General features: G+C 47.8%; 3 protein-coding genes across 3 annotated transcripts; all 3 read right to left on the bottom strand.

The window, feature by feature from the left end:
• Nucleotides 1–3,702: 3,702 nt before the first annotated feature.
• On the bottom strand, nt 3,703–4,770 carry LOC120058788 (probable glutamate receptor). The gene is made up of 2 exons (XM_039007528.1): nt 4,530–4,770; nt 3,703–4,261 (listed from the first exon to the last, which is right to left on the bottom strand). The coding sequence occupies exons 1-2, from the start codon at nt 4,767–4,769 to the stop codon at nt 4,163–4,165; spliced, it is 339 nt and encodes a 112-aa protein (XP_038863456.1). The 5' UTR covers nt 4,770; the 3' UTR covers nt 3,703–4,162.
• A 6,364-nt stretch (nt 4,771–11,134) lies between these two features.
• Nucleotides 11,135–11,903, bottom strand: LOC120059007 (probable glutamate receptor). The gene is made up of 2 exons (XM_039007765.1): nt 11,663–11,903; nt 11,135–11,394 (listed from the first exon to the last, which is right to left on the bottom strand). The coding sequence occupies exons 1-2, from the start codon at nt 11,900–11,902 to the stop codon at nt 11,296–11,298; spliced, it is 339 nt and encodes a 112-aa protein (XP_038863693.1). The 5' UTR covers nt 11,903; the 3' UTR covers nt 11,135–11,295.
• Nucleotides 11,904–18,643: 6,740 nt separating this feature from the next.
• LOC120058787 (probable glutamate receptor) lies at nt 18,644–19,711 on the bottom strand. Its single transcript, XM_039007527.1, has 2 exons — nt 19,471–19,711; nt 18,644–19,202 (listed from the first exon to the last, which is right to left on the bottom strand). Exons 1-2 carry the CDS (start codon nt 19,708–19,710, stop codon nt 19,104–19,106), a joined length of 339 nt encoding a protein of 112 aa, XP_038863455.1. The 5' UTR covers nt 19,711; the 3' UTR covers nt 18,644–19,103.
• Nucleotides 19,712–20,242: the final 531 nt, after the last annotated feature.

Here is a 20,242-nt window from a genome sequence, read left to right as displayed (position 1 = left end):
TTTTCCCCGGTGTATATATCCCTGTGTTTCCTGTCTCTCTGTGCCAGTTCGTCTTGTATGTCTTTCAAGTCAACCAGTGTGTTTTCCCCCGTACTCCTGCTTCTATTCTCTTTTTGCGAGTCCTCCCGGTTTTGACCCTTGCCTGTTTTCTGGACTCCGTTACCGCCTGCCTGACAATTCTGCCTGCCCTGACCTCGAGCCTGCCTGCCACTCTGTACCTCCTGGACTCTGAACTGGTTTTGACCTTTTGCCTGTCCACGACCATTCTCTTGCCTACACCTTTTGGATTGTAAATCCAAATAAATATCAAAGACTCAAACCATCTGCCTCCCGTGTCTGCATCTGGGTCTTGCCTTGTGCCTTTATAACATCAAAACAATTAAATAACACATATGGAATCAAGTAGTGACCAAAAAAGTGTTAAACAAATCAAAATATATTTTTGATTTTAGATTCTTCAAAGTAGCCACCCTTTTCCTTGACAGCTTTGGTATACACTCTTGGCATTCTCTCAAAATACTTTTCCAATAGTCTTGAAGGAGTACACATATGCTGAGCACTTGTTCACTGCAGTCCAACTTATCCCAAACCATCTCAATTGGGTTGAGGTCGGGTGATTGTAGAGGCCAGGTCTAATGCAGCACTCCATCACTTTCCTTCTTAGTCAAATAGCACTTACACAGCCTGGAGCTAAGTGCAAACCAGAAGGGATAGCGTATCGCTGCAGAATGCTGTGGTATCCATGCTGGTTAAGTGTGCCTTGAATTCTAAATAAATCATGAGAGCCAGTTATATCAATGGTTTTTGCGACTGCAGTTGAAGAAACTTTCAAAGTTCTTGACATTTTCCGGATTGTCTGACCTTCATGTCTTAACCTCTCTTGGGTAGGGGGCAGTATTTTGGGTAGGGATTCCTGGGAGTGCATTCTGATGAAGATCATCAAAGGTAAGTGAATATTTATAATGCTATTTCTGACTTCTGTTGACTACACAACATGGCGGATATCTGTTTGGCTTGTTTGGTCTCTGAGCGCTGTACTCAGATTATTGCATGGTGTGCTATTTCGGTAAATTTTCATCAACATTTATGATGAGTATTTCTGTAAATTGATGTGGCTCTCTGCAAAATCACCAGATGTTTTTGGAACTACTGAACATAACGTGCCAATGTATACTGAGATTTTTTGATATAATTATGAACTTTATCAAACATACATGTATTGTGTAACATGAAGTCCTATGAGTGTCATCTGATGAAGATCATCAAAGGTTAGTGATTCATTTTATCTCTTTCTGCTTTTTGTGACTCCTAGCTTTGGCTGGAAAAATGGCTGTGTTTTTCTGCGACTTGGTGCTGACCTAACATAATCGTTTGTGGTGCTTTCGTCATAAAGCCTATTTGAAATCGGACACTGTGGTGGGATTAACAGGAAGTGTATCTTTAAAATGGTGTAAAATACTTGTATGTTTGAGGAATTTTTATTATGAGATCTGTTGTTTGAATTTGGCGCCCTGCACTTTCACTGGCTGTTGTCATATCGATCCCGTTATCTCAGCCATTTTTGTGTCATTGTGTGATAATTTTTGTGTATTATCATTGTTTTCTTAAACATTATAAAATGTTCCTAAAATAAAAGTTTGTTTCTTTATACTCTAATTTTGCTTTCTGTGGCACACACTACTGGTCAATATGAGCTACCAAAATGATTCTGAAGTGTGCCAGCCAGTCACGACTTCCGCTGAAGTTGGTCCCTCTCCTTGTTCGGGCAGCGTTCGACGTCACCGACCTTCCAGCCATCGCCAATCCTCTTTTCATTTTCCTTTGGTTTTGTCTTGTCTTCCATCACACCTGGTCCCAATCCCATCAATTACATGTTGTGTATTTAACCCTCTGTTCCCCCTCATGTCCTTGTCGGTGATTGTTTATTGTAAGTGCTTGTGCACGTCTGTCCTGGTGTGCGTCGGGTTATGTACCCATTATTTGATTGTTCTGTTTTCCGTGGGTGTTTTGTTATTAAACTGCGCCGTTTGGAAACACAGTTTTTGCTCTCCTGCGTCTGACTTCTCTGCCGCCAGTACGCACCCCTTACACAGGCCTTGCAGAGAATTTCGTCAGGCAGGAAAATAGCCTTGCCGAAATCCTCCCCCTATTCTAATTTCCTTAATTTTGTGGCTAGAGTCAAATACTTTCTGTGGCACACATCAGAGTCAAATACTTTCTATAGAACAAACTTCAGGTCAGGTTAGGCAACCGAAATGAATAATGAATGTATGTGTGTTATATTAAACAGAGGAGGGAGTAAAATGTTGGCAAGCAATAAACATTTCAGAACAACTACTAGTCGAATAAGACATGGGAGAGATGACACATTTTGGCAAAGAGATTAATTTATAGACTAATACACTTGAAACAAATAGCCAAATGGAAAACTGCAGACATTACCAGTGCCTCCACCGCGATCAAACCGTCATAAAAAAATAAAATGAAATGCAGCCTAACGTGATCAGAAAATTCCAACTAGCAAGCAAGTGTCGCCCTGACCATAGATTGCTTTGTATGTTTCTATGTTTTGTTTGGTCAGGGTGTGATGTGGGTGGGCATTCTATGTTGTTTGTCTAGGTTGTCTATTTCTGTGTTTGGCCTAGTAGGGTTCCCAATCAGAGACAGGTGTCAGTCGTTGTCTCTGATTGGGAGCCATATTTAGGTGGCCTGTTTTTCTTTGTGTTTTGGTGGTGGTTATTTTCTGTGTCTGTGTTTCACCATACGGAACTATCTCGGTCGTTTGTCAGTTTATTGTTTTTGTTCATTGTTCAAGTATTCTTATTAAAATGGATACTTACCACGCTGCGCATTGGTCCTCCTCTTCTCATTCCAACGACGAGCGTTACAGCAAGTCGAAGAATTGAGTGCGTGCACGTTTACGTGAAAGGGGGGTAGATTTCTGTCAGGGGGGAGCTTTTCGGCACAACACCGGCGTCCCTCCAGAGTGGTCGTGAGACGTCTTTTATGAAGCTGAAACAGCAATATTCATAGAAGAAGAAAAAAAACGGTATGAAACCTACAGTGAATGTTCATTCCCTCTTCCTTCTGTCACGAACGTCGTAGAGAGGAGACCAAGGCGCAGCGTGATTAATATACATCTTCCTTTTAATAAATAAGAAGACTGAACTATACAAAATAACAAAACGAACGTGAACGCTAAATGACACGAGTGCAGACATGCAACATCACATAGACAATAACCCACCAAAACCAAAATGGAAAATGGCAACCTAAATAGGATCCCCAATCAGAGACAACGATAAACAGCTGTCTCTGATTGGGAACCAATCTATGCCAAAATAGACCTACATTACCTAGACAATATCCAAACCATAGATATACAAAAAACCCTAGACAAGACAAAACACCCATACCACCCTCGTCACACCCTGACCTAACCAAAATAATAAAGAAAACAAAGATAACTAAGGTCAGGGTGTGACACCTTCCTGGAAGCAACATAGAAGAAATGTAGGCCTATCAATCCATACCATTTTGTCTTTGCTTTCTATCCATCCAAATAGTTTTGAGAGAGGTTAGGTGTGAAATCATGTGACAACCAACATCTTGAAATCATGTCTAGGGATTTATTTGGTAGACAGTTAAACATTACACAGAACAGTTATTAATGAAACAACTTAAAAGCCAATCGGATGTGATTTAGTACAACATATTTTGGCAGTACACACAAAAAAACACCTGTTCATATCAACAACAACAAATAGGCCTACAATAACATACGCTTTACACATTCATCTGGAGGTTAATTGAAAAGCCTGTATCAACTTCATATTGAATCACTGTCTGTTAATATCTGCAGTGGACCGTGTCGTCTGAGGACAGGAAATGCTGTTGTGTCTGTTGTCTTTAGTGGCTTAATAATACCTTTTCAGAGTGGAAACTATAGTGCAATCTACTCTAATAAGAATATATATATATATTCTAACATTGTACTTACAGGTGGGGAAGTTGGTAGCTGTGTGGTACGCTATGAAACAGAACATGTTGCTGTAGATACACTATGATAGGGAAGATACTGCTGCTCTCAAGGACAGGAACGGATTTACACGATCTTATTTGCATCTGGTGTTGTTAGGAAGCAGCCAGTGAAACGCGTCCTTTACGCTTTGCTCTTCTCTGACGTCTCTGTGCCTGCTTTTGCCCCACGCGATCCAAAGCGCTGACTCAGTTCTGCCAACAACACTGAGCAGCAGGATTTCTGTGGGGAGAAGAGGGGAGAGGAGAGAGATGGGAGGGGAGAGTAAAGAGAGGGGAGAGGAAAGAAGAGAGGGGAGGAGGATAGAAGGAGAGAAGGGAGAGAGGGGAGGATAGGAGAGGTAAAAGGTGTAAGGAGTAAGAGGATTTGTTGGAGGAAAATTATTGTATTGGCTTTCAATATTCATGCGTAGATTTGAAAATCGCAATAAACAGAACATCTTTTTAACAGAACAAGGTCCATTCTTTATCCGCTCCTCATGTCCCCTTACCTTCTGCTCCTTGGCTTGACTGCGGGCCTTGGAGGCAAGCTCCAGGAGGGCCATGAGGAGTCCCAGGCCCAACCCCAGGGCCAGGAGCAGGAAGAGGCCTCTCAGGAGGTGGGGCTGGAGGGCATGTGGGGCTTGGCCCCCCTCTGGCAAGCAGCTGCTGGCCCACCACTTACTCTGCAGGAAGGCCAACTCCCCAGATTCACTCAGTTGCAGTATGGCCACTGTTATGTTCTTCATCATTGGAAAGCCTGACAGGAGAGAAAGGGATGGAGGAGGGAGAGAGAGGGTTGGAGGAGGGAGAGAGAGACGGATGGAGGAGGGTGTGAGGGAGAGAGACGGGGAGGAGGGTGTGAGGGAGAGAGACGGGAAGGAGGGTGTGAGGGAGAGAGACGGGGAGGAGGGTGTGAGGGAGAGAGAGGGATGGAGGAGGAAGAGAGAGGGATGGAGGAGGAAGAGAGAGGGATGGAGGAGGAAGAGAGAGGGATGGAGGAGGAAGAGAGAGGGATGGAGGAGGGAGAGAGAGAGACGGAAGGAGGAGGAGAGAGAGACGGAAGGAGGAGGGAGAGAGACGGATGGAGGAGGGAGGGAGAGAGGCGGAAGGGGAGGAGGGTGTGAGGGAGGGAGAGAGACGGGAGGAGGGTGTGAGGGAGGGAGAGAGACGGGAGGAGGGTGTGAGGGAGGGAGAGAGACGGGGAGGAGGGTGGGAGAGAGAGACGGGGAGGAGGGGGGGAGAGAGATACAGGGAGGAGGGTGGGAGAGAGATACAGGGAGGAGGGTGGGAGAGAGATACAGGGAGGAGGGTGGGAGAGAGATACAGGGAGGAGGGTGGGAGAGAGATACAGGGAGGAGGGTGGGAGAGAGATACAGGGAGGAGGGTGGGAGAGATATACAGGGAGGAGGGTGGGAGAGAGATACAGGGAGGAGGGTGGGAGAGAGATACAGGGAGGAGAGTGGGAGAGAGATACAGGGAGGAGGGTGGGAGAGAGGGACAGGGAGGAGGGTGGGACAGCAAGGAGTTAGCATGTGAGTATTTTATGTGAGAGAGAAGGGGTCCGTGTGTGTGTGTGTGTATCAAGTAATGAACCACACTTCAAATACTTCAGATACTCACCACCACAGCAGACCACCCATAAAAACACAGATAACATTCCCAATGTTCCTTTATTGACATCACAGCGTTGCATTTATCATGCCCATCTATGGAGGGGGTACTGTGGACCCAGCTGCTAGGGGCTCACCTAGGGGTACCGTGGACCCAGCCTCTAGGGGCTCACCTAGGGGTACCGTGGACCCAGCTGCTAGGGGCTCACCTAGGGGTACCGTGGACCCAGCTGCTAGGGGCTCACCTAGGGGTACCGTGGACCCAGCCTCTAGGGGCTCACCTAGGGGTACCGTGGACCCAGCTGCTAGGGGCTCACCTAGGGGTACCGTGGACCCAGCCTCTAGGGGCTCACCTAGGGGTACCGTGGACCCAGCTGCTAGGGGCTCACCTAGGGGTACCGTGGACCCAGCTGCTAGGGGCTCACCTAGGGGTACCGTGGACCCAGCCTCTAGGGGCTCACCTAGGGGTACCGTGGACCCAGCTGCTAGGGGCTCACCTAGGGGTACCGTGGACCCAGCTGCTAGGGGCTCACCTAGGGGTGCTGCAATGCTGTACCCTCTCATGGCGATGAGTTCGCTGCTGCGGATCAGGTTGCAGTAGCGAGCCACAGCCAGGTCCAGAGACGCTGCCTCTCCAATAAAGGCGTAGTTGCCTTCCTGGGTGCGTCGATTGCCCTCTTCCACTGAAGCCACGCAGCTCTTCTTCCTCTCCATATGCTGGTAGATGCGTCGGTAGGTGGGGTTGTTGGAGTTCTGGAAATGTGAGCGAAATGGGAACCGTAGAAATGCAAAATTGATAAGATTGATTTTGCTGGTGTTGAGACATAAGCGGTTCTAGTTCTACTCTTTCATCCGGAAACCCACCTTGGAAGGGAACGTACAGAACTATGAACAGGTACAGATAAGAAAATACATATATTGACTTCCATTATGGAGCCAGATACCTGCCAAAAGGTTGAACGTATGTATCATTAGGATCGTAAGAAAATCCATACGTAAATTGTTAGGATCGTAAGAAAAGCCATGCGTTAAACATGAAACGTAAACGTTCAAATAGATCTGGAAACGTACATACCCTACGTTACGACTATGAATTAACATTTACACGTTCAATTCATTCTTTACGTCTCCCTTTACTTGGTTACAAATCTTTTTTACGAGTACAAACATTTGTCAGTAATGTGGCATCTGCAAAGGACATGAACCCAACGTAGCTAGTCTAAGTTAGCTAGTCAATCAACCAACTAGAGGACATGAACTGAACGTAGCTAGACGAAGTTAGCTAGTCAATCAACCAACTAGAGGACATGAACTGAATGTAGCTAGACGAAGTTAGCTAGTCAATCAACCAACTAGAGGACATGAACTGAACGTAGCTAGACGAAGTTAGCTAGTCAATCAACCAACTAGAGGACATGAACTGAATGTAGCTAGACGAAGTTAGCTAGTCAATCAACCAACTAGAGGACATGAACTGAACGTAGCTAGACGAAGTTAGCTAGTCAATCAACCAACTAGAGGACATGAACTGAATGTAACTAGACGAAGTTAGCTAGTCAATCAACCAACTAAAGGACATGAACTGAACGTAGCTAGACGAAGTTAGCTAGTCAATCAACCAACTAGAGGACATGAACTGAATGTAGCTAGACGAAGTTAGCTAGTCAATCAACCAACTAGAGGACATGAACTGAACGTAGCTAGACGAAGTTAGCTAGTCAATCAACCAACTAGAGGACATGAACTGAATGTAACTAGACGAAGTTAGCTAGTCAATCAACCAACTAAAGGACATGAACTGAACGTAGCTAGACGAAGTTAGCTAGTCAATCAACCAACTAAAGGACATGAACTGAACGTAGCTAGACGAAGTTGGCTAGTCAATCAACCAACTAAAGGACATGAACCCAACGTAGCTAGTCGAAGTTAGCTAGTCAATCAACCAACTAGAGGACATGAATTGAATGTAGCTAGTCGAAGTTAGCTAGTCAATCAACCAACTAGAGGACATGAACTGAACGTAGCTAGTCGAAGTTAGCTAGTCAATCAACCAACTAAAGGACATGAACTGAACGTAGCTAGACGAAGTTAGCTAGTCAATCAACCAACTAGAGGACATGAACTGAATGTAGCTAGACGAAGTTAGCTAGTCAATCAACCAACTAGAGGACATGAACTGAATGTAACTAGACGAAGTTAGCTAGTCAATCAACCAACTAAAGGACATGAACTGAACGTAGCTAGACGAAGTTAGCTAGTCAATCAACCAACTAAAGGACATGAACCCAACGTAGCTAGTCGAAGTTAGCTAGTCAATCAACCAACTAGAGGACATGAATTGAATGTAGCTAGTCGAAGTTAGCTAGTCAATCAACCAACTAGAGGACATGAACTGAACGTAGCTAGTCGAAGTTAGCTAGTCAATCAACCAACTAAAGGACATGAACTGAACGTAGCTAGACAAAGTTAGCTAGTCAATCAACCAACTAAAGGACATGAACTGAATGTAGCTAGACAAAGTTAGCTAGTCAATCAACCAACTAAAGGACATGAACCCAACGTATCTAGACGAAGTTAGCTAGTCAATCAACCAACTAAAGGACATGAACTGAACGTAGCTAGACGAAGTTAGCTAGTCAATCAACCAACTAAAGGACATGAACCCAACGTAGCTAGTCGAAGTTAGCTAGTCAATCAACCAACTAGAGGACATGAACTGAATGTAGCTAGACGAAGTTAGCTAGTCAATCAACCAACTAAAGGACATGAACTGAACGTAGCTAGTCAAAGTTAGCTAGTCAATCAACCAACTAGAGGACATGAACTGAATGTAGCTAGTCAAAGTTAACTAGTCAATCAACCAACTAAAGGACATGAACTGAACGTAGCTAGTCAATCAACCAACTAAAGGACATGAACTGAATGTAGCTAGTCAATCAACCAACTAGAGGACATGAACTGAATGTAGCTAGACGAAGTTAGCTAGTCAATCAACCAACTAGAGGACATGAACTGAACGTAGCTAGACGAAGTTAGCTATTCAATCCACCAACTAAAGGACATGAACTGAATGTAGCTAGACGAAGTTAGCTAGTCAATCAACCAACTAGAGGACATGAACTGAACGTAGCTAGACGAAGTTAGCTAGTCAATCAACCAACTAAAGGACATGAACTGAATGTAGCTAGACGAAGTTAGCTAGTCAATCAACCAACTAGAGGACATGAACTGAACGTAGCTAGACGAAGTTAGCTAGTCAATCAATCAACTCTAGCCCAGATGTTAGAGTTGCTTTGCACCCTCCAGTTTTATTTCCAAAATAAAAGCCTAGAGCTTATTTTAGAACTGCATTCAATAACGATGTTATACTAGTAGATGATGTAGGCTTGGGCCTTCAGCAAATTACTTGTGTGAGAATGATAAAGACACAAAAGAGTCTAGAATATCCGCCTGAGCTGCAAAATAGAAAGTAAATATGATTTAGGCTAGGCCTATTCCGCAATCTAAATATGCCATGCTGGGGACCGTCGCCGGGGCCCCCGGGCTGGGGACCGTCGCCGGCACCTCCGGACAGGAGGGCGACTCCGGCAGCTCCGGACAGGAGGGCGACTCCGGCAGCTCCGGACAGGAGGGCGACTCCGGCAGCTCCGGACAGGAGGGCGACTCCGGCAGCTCCGGACAGGAGGGCGACTCCGGCAGCTCCGGACAGGAGGGCGACTCCGGCAGCTCCGGACAGGAGGACGTCGCTGGAGGCTGGAGGGCTCCTCACTGGAGGCTTCGCCCCATGGATCATCACTGGAGGCTTCTTGCCATGGATCATCACTGGAGGCTTCGTGCCATGGATCATCACTGGAGGCTTCTTGCCATGGATCATCACTGGAGGCTTCTTGCCATGGATCATCACTGGAGGCTTCTTGCCATGGATCATGACTGGAGGCTTCGTGCCATGGATCATCACTGGAGGCTTCGTGCCATGGATCATGACTGGAGGCTTCGTGCCATGGATCATCACTGGAGGTCCCGGGCTGGGGACACGCACTTCAGGGCGAGTGCGGGGAGGAGGAACAGGATACACTGGACCGTGAAGACGCATTGGAGATCCAGAACATAGAGCTGGCTCAATATGTCCTGGCTGGATGCCCATTCCAGCCCAGCAAACACGAGAAGCTGGAATAGAGCACACCGGGATAAGAATGCGAACTGGAGACACCGTGCGCATCTCTGCATAACACGGTGCCTGACCAGTTACACGCTCCCCACGGTAAGCACGAGGAGTTGGCTCAGGTATCCTACCTGACTCACCCAATCTCCTCGTGTGCCCCCCCCCCCCCAAAACATTATTGGGGCTGCCTCTCGGGCTTCCGTGCAAGCCGTGTTTCCTCATCTCGTCGCCGTTCCTCTATTCTCCGGCACTTCTCCTCGTAGTATCGCCAATCTGCTTTCGCTGCCTCTATCTCTTCTTCAGAAAGGCGATACTCCGCCGGCTGTGTCCAGGGTCCTGCTCCATCTAATATCTCCTCCCAGGTCCATTTCCCCATTAAGCGCTGTTCCTCTTTTTCACGCTGCTTGGTCCTTGTTTGGTGGGTTATTCTGTCACGAACGTCGTAGTGAGGAGACCAAGGCGCAGCGTGATTAATATACATCTTCCTTTTAATAAATAAGAAGACTGAACTATACAAAATAACAAAACGAACGTGAACGCTAAATGACACGAGTGCAGACATGCAACATCACATAGACAATAACCCACCAAAACCAAAATGGAAAATGGCAACCTAAATAGGATCCCCAATCAGAGACAACGATAAACAGCTGTCTCTGATTGGGAACCAATCTATGCCAAAATAGACCTACATTACCTAGACAATACCAAAACCCCATAGATATACAAAAAACCCTAGACAAGACAAAACACCCATACCACCCTCGTCACACCCTGACCTAACCAAAATAATAAAGAAAACAAAGATAACTAAGGTCAGGGTGTGACACCTTCCTGGAAGCAACATAGAAGAAATGTAGGCCTATCAATCCATACCATTTTGTCTTTGCTTTCTATCCATCCAAATAGTTTTGAGAGAGGTTAGGTGTGAAATCATGTGACAACCAACATCTTGAAATCATGTCTAGGGATTTATTTGGTAGACAGTTAAACATTACACAGAACAGTTATTAATGAAACAACTTAAAAGCCAATCGGATGTGATTTAGTACAACATATTTTGGCAGTACACACAAAAAAACACCTGTTCATATCAACAACAACAAATAGGCCTACAATAACATACGCTTTACACATTCATCTGGAGGTTAATTGAAAAGCCTGTATCAACTTCATATTGAATCACTGTCTGTTAATATCTGCAGTGGACCGTGTCGTCTGAGGACAGGAAATGCTGTTGTGTCTGTTGTCTTTAGTGGCTTAATAATACCTTTTCAGAGTGGAAACTATAGTGCAATCTACTCTAATAAGAATATATATATATTCTAACATTGTACTTACAGGTGGGGAAGTTGGTAGCTGTGTGGTACGCTATGAAACAGAACATGTTGCTGTAGATACACTATGATAGGGAAGATACTGCTGCTCTCAAGGACAGGAACGGATTTACACGATCTTATTTGCATCTGGTGTTGTTAGGAAGCAGCCAGTGAAACGCGTCCTTTACGCTTTGCTCTTCTCTGACGTCTCTGTGCCTGCTTTTGCCCCACGCGATCCAAAGCGCTGACTCAGTTCTGCCAACAACACTGAGCAGCAGGATTTCTGTGGGGAGAAGAGGGGAGAGGAGAGAGATGGGAGGGGAGAGTAAAGAGAGGGGAGAGGAAAGAAGAGAGGGGAGGAGGATAGAAGGAGAGAAGGGAGAGAGGGGAGGATAGGAGAGGTAAAAGGTGTAAGGAGTAAGAGGATTTGTTGGAGGAAAATTATTGTATTGGCTTTCAATATTCATGCGTAGATTTGAAAATCGCAATAAACAGAACATCTTTTTAACAGAACAAGGTCCATTCTTTATCCGCTCCTCATGTCCCCTTACCTTCTGCTCCTTGGCTTGACTGCGGGCCTTGGAGGCAAGCTCCAGGAGGGCCATGAGGAGTCCCAGGCCCAACCCCAGGGCCAGGAGCAGGAAGAGGCCTCTCAGGAGGTGGGGCTGGAGGGCATGTGGGGCTTGGCCCCCCTCTGGCAAGCAGCTGCTGGCCCACCACTTACTCTGCAGGAAGGCCAACTCCCCAGATTCACTCAGTTGCAGTATGGCCACTGTTATGTTCTTCATCATTGGAAAGCCTGACAGGAGAGAAAGGGATGGAGGAGGGAGAGAGAGGGTTGGAGGAGGGAGAGAGAGACGGATGGAGGAGGGTGTGAGGGAGAGAGACGGGAAGGAGGGTGTGAGGGAGAGAGACGGGGAGGAGGGTGTGAGGGAGAGAGAGGGATGGAGGAGGAAGAGAGAGGGATGGAGGAGGAAGAGAGAGGGATGGAGGAGGAAGAGAGAGGGATGGAGGAGGAAGAGAGAGGGATGGAGGAGGGAGAGAGAGAGACGGAAGGAGGAGGAGAGAGAGACGGATGGAGGAGGGAGGGAGAGAGGCGGAGGGTGTGAGGGAGGGAGAGAGGCGGAAGGGGAGGAGGGTGTGAGGGAGGGAGAGAGACGGGAGGAGGGTGTGAGGGAGGGAGAGAGACGGGAGGAGGGTGTGAGGGAGGGAGAGAGACGGGAGGAGGGTGTGAGGGAGGGAGAGAGACGGGGAGGAGGGTGGGAGAGAGAGACGGGGAGGAGGGTGGGAGAGAGATACAGGGAGGAGGGTGGGAGAGAGATACAGGGAGGAGGGTGGGAGAGAGATACAGGGAGGAGGGTGGGAGAGAGATACAGGGAGGAGGGTGGGAGAGAGATACAGGGAGGAGGGTGGGAGAGAGATACAGGGAGGAGGGTGGGAGAGAGATACAGGGAGGAGGGTGGGAGAGAGATACAGGGAGGAGGGTGGGAGAGATATACAGGGAGGAGGGTGGGAGAGAGATACAGGGAGGAGGGTGGGAGAGAGATACAGGGAGGAGAGTGGGAGAGAGATACAGGGAGGAGGGTGGGAGAGAGGGACAGGGAGGAGGGTGGGACAGCAAGGAGTTAGCATGTGAGTATTTTATGTGAGAGAGAAGGGGTCCGTGTGTGTGTGTGTGTGTATCAAGTAATGAACCACACTTCAAATACTTCAGATACTCACCACCACAGCAGACCACCCATAAAAACACAGATAACATTCCCAATGTTCCTTTATTGACATCACAGCGTTGCATTTATCATGCCCATCTATGGAGGGGGTACTGTGGACCCAGCTGCTAGGGGCTCACCTAGGGGTACCGTGGACCCAGCCTCTAGGGGCTCACCTAGGGGTACCGTGGACCCAGCTGCTAGGGGCTCACCTAGGGGTACCGTGGACCCAGCTGCTAGGGGCTCACCTAGGGGTACCGTGGACCCAGCCTCTAGGGGCTCACCTAGGGGTACCGTGGACCCAGCTGCTAGGGGCTCACCTAGGGGTACCGTGGACCCAGCCTCTAGGGGCTCACCTAGGGGTACCGTGGACCCAGCTGCTAGGGGCTCACCTAGGGGTACCGTGGACCCAGCTGCTAGGGGCTCACCTAGGGGTACCGTGGACCCAGCCTCTAGGGGCTCACCTAGGGGTACCGTGGACCCAGCTGCTAGGGGCTCACCTAGGGGTACCGTGGACCCAGCTGCTAGGGGCTCACCTAGGGGTACCGTGGACCCAGCTGCTAGGGGCTCACCTAGGGGTACCGTGGACCCAGCTGCTAGGGGCTCACCTAGGGGTACCGTGGACCCAGCTGCTAGGGGCTCACCTAGGACCCCCAGCTGCTAGGGGCTCACCTAGGGGTACCGTGGACCCAGCTGCTAGGGGCTCACCTAGGGGTACCGTGCACCCAGCCTCTAGGGGCTCACCTAGGGGTACCGTGCACCCAGCCTCTAGGGGCTCACCTAGGGGTACCGTGGACCCAGCTGCTAGGGGCTCACCTAGGGGTACCGTGGACCCAGCCTCTAGGGGCTCACCTAGGGGTACCGTGGACCCAGCTGCTAGGGGCTCACCTAGGGGTACCGTGGACCCAGCTGCTAGGGGCTCACCTAGGGGTACCGTGGACCCAGCTGCTAGGGGCTCACCTAGGGGTACCGTGGACCCAGCTGCTAGGGGCTCACCTAGGGGTACCGTGGACCCAGCTGCTAGGGGCTCACCTAGGGGTACCGTGGACCCAGCTGCTAGGGGCTCACCTAGTGGTACCGTGGACCCAGCTGCTAGGGACTCACCTAGGGGTACCGTGGACCCAGCTGCTAGGGGCTCACCTAGGGGTACCGTGGACTCAGCTGCTAGGGGCTCACCTAGGGGTGCTGCAATGCTGTACCCTCTCATGGCGATGAGTTCGCTGCTGCGGATCAGGTTGCAGTAGCGAGCCACAGCCAGGTCCAGAGACGCTGCCTCTCCAATAAAGGCGTAGTTGCCTTCCTGGGTGCGTCGATTGCCCTCTTCCACTGAAGCCACGCAGCTCTTCTTCCTCTCCATATGCTGGTAGATGCGTCGGTAGGTGGGGTTGTTGGAGTTCTGGAAATGTGAGCGAAATGGGAACCGTAGAAATGCAAAATTGATAAGATTGATTTTGCTGGTGTTGAGACATAAGCGGTTCTAGTTCTACTCTTTCATCCGGAAACCCACCTTGGAAGGGAACGTACAGAACTATGAACAGGTACAGATAAGAAAATACATATATTGACTTCCATTATGGAGCCAGATACCTGCCAAAAGGTTGAACGTATGTATCATTAGGATCGTAAGAAAATCCATACGTAAATTGTTAGGATCGTAAGAAAAGCCATGCGTTAAACATGAAACGTAAACGTTCAAATAGATCTGGAAACGTACATACCCTACGTTACGACTATGAATTAACATTTACACGTTCAATTCATTCTTTACGTCTCCCTTTACTTGGTTACAAATCTTTTTTACGAGTACAAACATTTGTCAGTAATGTGGCATCTGCAAAGGACATGAACCCAACGTAGCTAGTCTAAGTTAGCTAGTCAATCAACCAACTAGAGGACATGAACTGAACGTAGCTAGACGAAGTTAGCTAGTCAATCAACCAACTAGAGGACATGAACTGAATGTAGCTAGACGAAGTTAGCTAGTCAATCAACCAACTAGAGGACATGAACTGAACGTAGCTAGACGAAGTTAGCTAGTCAATCAACCAACTAGAGGACATGAACTGAACGTAGCTAGACGAAGTTAGCTAGTCAATCAACCAACTAGAGGACATGAACTGAATGTAGCTAGACGAAGTTAGCTAGTCAATCAACCAACTAGAGGACATGAACTGAACGTAGCTAGACGAAGTTAGCTAGTCAATCAACCAACTAGAGGACATGAACTGAATGTAACTAGACGAAGTTAGCTAGTCAATCAACCAACTAAAGGACATGAACTGAACGTAGCTAGACGAAGTTAGCTAGTCAATCAACCAACTAGAGGACATGAACTGAATGTAGCTAGACGAAGTTAGCTAGTCAATCAACCAACTAGAGGACATGAACTGAACGTAGCTAGACGAAGTTAGCTAGTCAATCAACCAACTAGAGGACATGAACTGAATGTAACTAGACGAAGTTAGCTAGTCAATCAACCAACTAAAGGACATGAACTGAACGTAGCTAGACGAAGTTAGCTAGTCAATCAACCAACTAAAGGACATGAACTGAACGTAGCTAGACGAAGTTGGCTAGTCAATCAACCAACTAAAGGACATGAACCCAACGTAGCTAGTCGAAGTTAGCTAGTCAATCAACCAACTAGAGGACATGAATTGAATGTAGCTAGTCGAAGTTAGCTAGTCAATCAACCAACTAGAGGACATGAACTGAACGTAGCTAGTCGAAGTTAGCTAGTCAATCAACCAACTAAAGGACATGAACTGAACGTAGCTAGACGAAGTTAGCTAGTCAATCAACCAACTAGAGGACATGAACTGAATGTAACTAGACGAAGTTAGCTAGTCAATCAACCAACTAAAGGACATGAACTGAACGTAGCTAGACGAAGTTAGCTAGTCAATCAACCAACTAAAGGACATGAACTGAACGTAGCTAGACGAAGTTGGCTAGTCAATCAACCAACTAAAGGACATGAACCCAACGTAGCTAGTCGAAGTTAGCTAGTCAATCAACCAACTAGAGGACATGAATTGAATGTAGCTAGTCGAAGTTAGCTAGTCAATCAACCAACTAGAGGACATGAACTGAACGTAGCTAGTCGAAGTTAGCTAGTCAATCAACCAACTAAAGGACATGAACTGAACGTAGCTAGACGAAGTTAGCTAGTCAATCAACCAACTAAAGGACATGAACTGAATGTAGCTAGACAAAGTTAGCTAGTCAATCAACCAACTAAAGGACATGAACCCAACGTATCTAGACGAAGTTAGCTAGTCAATCAACCAACTAAAGGACATGAACTGAACGTAGCTAGACGAAGTTAGCTAGTCAATCAACCAACTAGAGGACATGAACTGAATGTAGCTAGACGAAGTTAGCTAGTCAATCAACCAACTAAAGGACATGAACTGAACGTAGCTAGTCAAAGTTAGCTAGTCAATCAACCAACTAGAGGACATGAACTGAATGTAGCTAGTCAAAGTTAACTAGTCAATCAACCAACTAAAGGACATGAACTGAACGTAGCTAGTCAATCAACCAACTAAAGGACATGAACTGAATGTAGCTAGTCAATCAACCAACTAGAGGACATGAACTGAATGTAGCTAGACGAAGTTAGCTAGTCAATCAACCAACTAGAGGACATGAACTGAACGTAGCTAGACGAAGTTAGCTATTCAATCCACCAACTAAAGGACATGAACTGAATGTAGCTAGACGAAGTTAGCTAGTCAATCAACCAACTAGAGGACATGAACTGAACGTAGCTAGACGAAGTTAGCTAGTCAATCAACCAACTAAAGGACATGAACTGAATGTAGCTAGACGAAGTTAGCTAGTCAATCAACCAACTAGAGGACATGAACTGAACGTAGCTAGACGAAGTTAGCTAGTCAATCAATCAACTCTAGCCCAGATGTTAGAGTTGCTTTGCACCCTCCAGTTTTATTTCCAAAATAAAAGCCTAGAGCTTATTTTAGAACTGCATTCAATAACGATGTTATACTAGTAGATGATGTAGGCTTGGGCCTTCAGCAAATTACTTGTGTGAGAATGATAAAGACACAAAAGAGTCTAGAATATCCGCCTGAGCTGCAAAATAGAAAGTAAATATGATTTAGGCTAGGCCTATTCCGCAATCTAAATATGCCATGCTGGGGACCGTCGCCGGGGCCCCCGGGCTGGGGACCGTCGCCGGCACCTCCGGACAGGAGGGCGACTCCGGCAGCTCCGGACAGGAGGGCGACTCCGGCAGCTCCGGACAGGAGGGCGACTCCGGCAGCTCCGGACAGGAGGGCGACTCCGGCAGCTCCGGACAGGAGGGCGACTCCGGCAGCTCCGGACAGGAGGACGTCGCTGGAGGCTGGAGGGCTCCTCACTGGAGGCTTCGCCCCATGGATCATCACTGGAGGCTTCTTGCCATGGATCATCACTGGAGGCTTCGTGCCATGGATCATCACTGGAGGCTTCTTGCCATGGATCATCACTGGAGGCTTCTTGCCATGGATCATCACTGGAGGCTTCTTGCCATGGATCATGACTGGAGGCTTCGTGCCATGGATCATCACTGGAGGCTTCGTGCCATGGATCATGACTGGAGGCTTCGTGCCATGGATCATCACTGGAGGTCCCGGGCTGGGGACACGCACTTCAGGGCGAGTGCGGGGAGGAGGAACAGGATACACTGGACCGTGAAGACGCATTGGAGATCCAGAACATAGAGCTGGCTCAATATGTCCTGGCTGGATGCCCATTCCAGCCCAGCAAACACGAGAAGCTGGAATAGAGCACACCGGGATAAGAATGCGAACTGGAGACACCGTGCGCATCTCTGCATAACACGGTGCCTGACCAGTTACACGCTCCCCACGGTAAGCACGAGGAGTTGGCTCAGGTATCCTACCTGACTCACCCAATCTCCTCGTGTGCCCCCCCCCCCCCAAAACATTATTGGGGCTGCCTCTCGGGCTTCCGTGCAAGCCGTGTTTCCTCATCTCGTCGCCGTTCCTCTATTCTCCGGCACTTCTCCTCGTAGTATCGCCAATCTGCTTTCGCTGCCTCTATCTCTTCTTCAGAAAGGCGATACTCCGCCGGCTGTGTCCAGGGTCCTGCTCCATCTAATATCTCCTCCCAGGTCCATTTCCCCATTAAGCGCTGTTCCTCTTTTTCACGCTGCTTGGTCCTTGTTTGGTGGGTTATTCTGTCACGAACGTCGTAGTGAGGAGACCAAGGCGCAGCGTGATTAATATACATCTTCCTTTTAATAAATAAGAAGACTGAACTATACAAAATAACAAAACGAACGTGAACGCTAAATGACACGAGTGCAGACATGCAACATCACATAGACAATAACCCACCAAAACCAAAATGGAAAATGGCAACCTAAATAGGATCCCCAATCAGAGACAACGATAAACAGCTGTCTCTGATTGGGAACCAATCTATGCCAAAATAGACCTACATTACCTAGACAATACCAAAACCCCATAGATATACAAAAAACCCTAGACAAGACAAAACACCCATACCACCCTCGTCACACCCTGACCTAACCAAAATAATAAAGAAAACAAAGATAACTAAGGTCAGGGTGTGACACCTTCCTGGAAGCAACATAGAAGAAATGTAGGCCTATCAATCCATACCATTTTGTCTTTGCTTTCTATCCATCCAAATAGTTTTGAGAGAGGTTAGGTGTGAAATCATGTGACAACCAACATCTTGAAATCATGTCTAGGGATTTATTTGGTAGACAGTTAAACATTACACAGAACAGTTATTAATGAAACAACTTAAAAGCCAATCGGATGTGATTTAGTACAACATATTTTGGCAGTACACACAAAAAAACACCTGTTCATATCAACAACAACAAATAGGCCTACAATAACATACGCTTTACACATTCATCTGGAGGTTAATTGAAAAGCCTGTATCAACTTCATATTGAATCACTGTCTGTTAATATCTGCAGTGGACCGTGTCGTCTGAGGACAGGAAATGCTGTTGTGTCTGTTGTCTTTAGTGGCTTAATAATACCTTTTCAGAGTGGAAACTATAGTGCAATCTACTCTAATAAGAATATATATATATATTCTAACATTGTACTTACAGGTGGGGAAGTTGGTAGCTGTGTGGTACGCTATGAAACAGAACATGTTGCTGTAGATACACTATGATAGGGAAGATACTGCTGCTCTCAAGGACAGGAACGGATTTACACGATCTTATTTGCATCTGGTGTTGTTAGGAAGCAGCCAGTGAAACGCGTCCTTTACGCTTTGCTCTTCTCTGACGTCTCTGTGCCTGCTTTTGCCCCACGCGATCCAAAGCGCTGACTCAGTTCTGCCAACAACACTGAGCAGCAGGATTTCTGTGGGGAGAAGAGGGGAGAGGAGAGAGATGGGAGGGGAGAGTAAAGAGAGGGGAGAGGAAAGAAGAGAGGGGAGGAGGATAGAAGGAGAGAAGGGAGAGAGGGGAGGATAGGAGAGGTAAAAGGTGTAAGGAGTAAGAGGATTTGTTGGAGGAAAATTATTGTATTGGCTTTCAATATTCATGCGTAGATTTGAAAATCGCAATAAACAGAACATCTTTTTAACAGAACAAGGTCCATTCTTTATCCGCTCCTCATGTCCCCTTACCTTCTGCTCCTTGGCTTGACTGCGGGCCTTGGAGGCAAGCTCCAGGAGGGCCATGAGGAGTCCCAGGCCCAACCCCAGGGCCAGGAGCAGGAAGAGGCCTCTCAGGAGGTGGGGCTGGAGGGCATGTGGGGCTTGGCCCCCCTCTGGCAAGCAGCTGCTGGCCCACCACTTACTCTGCAGGAAGGCCAACTCCCCAGATTCACTCAGTTGCAGTATGGCCACTGTTATGTTCTTCATCATTGGAAAGCCTGACAGGAGAGAAAGGGATGGAGGAGGGAGAGAGAGGGTTGGAGGAGGGAGAGAGAGACGGATGGAGGAGGGTGTGAGGGAGAGAGACGGGAAGGAGGGTGTGAGGGAGAGAGACGGGGAGGAGGGTGTGAGGGAGAGAGAGGGATGGAGGAGGAAGAGAGAGGGATGGAGGAGGAAGAGAGAGGGATGGAGGAGGAAGAGAGAGGGATGGAGGAGGAAGAGAGAGGGATGGAGGAGGGAGAGAGAGAGACGGAAGGAGGAGGAGAGAGAGACGGAAGGAGGAGGGAGAGAGACGGATGGAGGAGGGAGGGAGAGAGGCGGAAGGGGAGGAGGGTGTGAGGGAGGGAGAGAGACGGGAGGAGGGTGTGAGGGAGGGAGAGAGACGGGAGGAGGGTGTGAGGGAGGGAGAGAGACGGGAGGAGGGTGTGAGGGAGGGAGAGAGACGGGGAGGAGGGTGGGAGAGAGAGACGGGGAGGAGGGTGGGAGAGAGATACAGGGAGGAGGGTGGGAGAGAGATACAGGG

This window comes from Salvelinus namaycush, chromosome 14 (genome assembly GCF_016432855.1).
Source record: "Salvelinus namaycush isolate Seneca chromosome 14, SaNama_1.0, whole genome shotgun sequence".
In the NCBI taxonomy this organism is placed as follows: Eukaryota; Metazoa; Chordata; class Actinopteri; order Salmoniformes; family Salmonidae; genus Salvelinus; species Salvelinus namaycush.
Note: the sequence above shows the minus strand (reverse complement) of the source record. Positions and strands in the feature narration are given on the sequence as shown.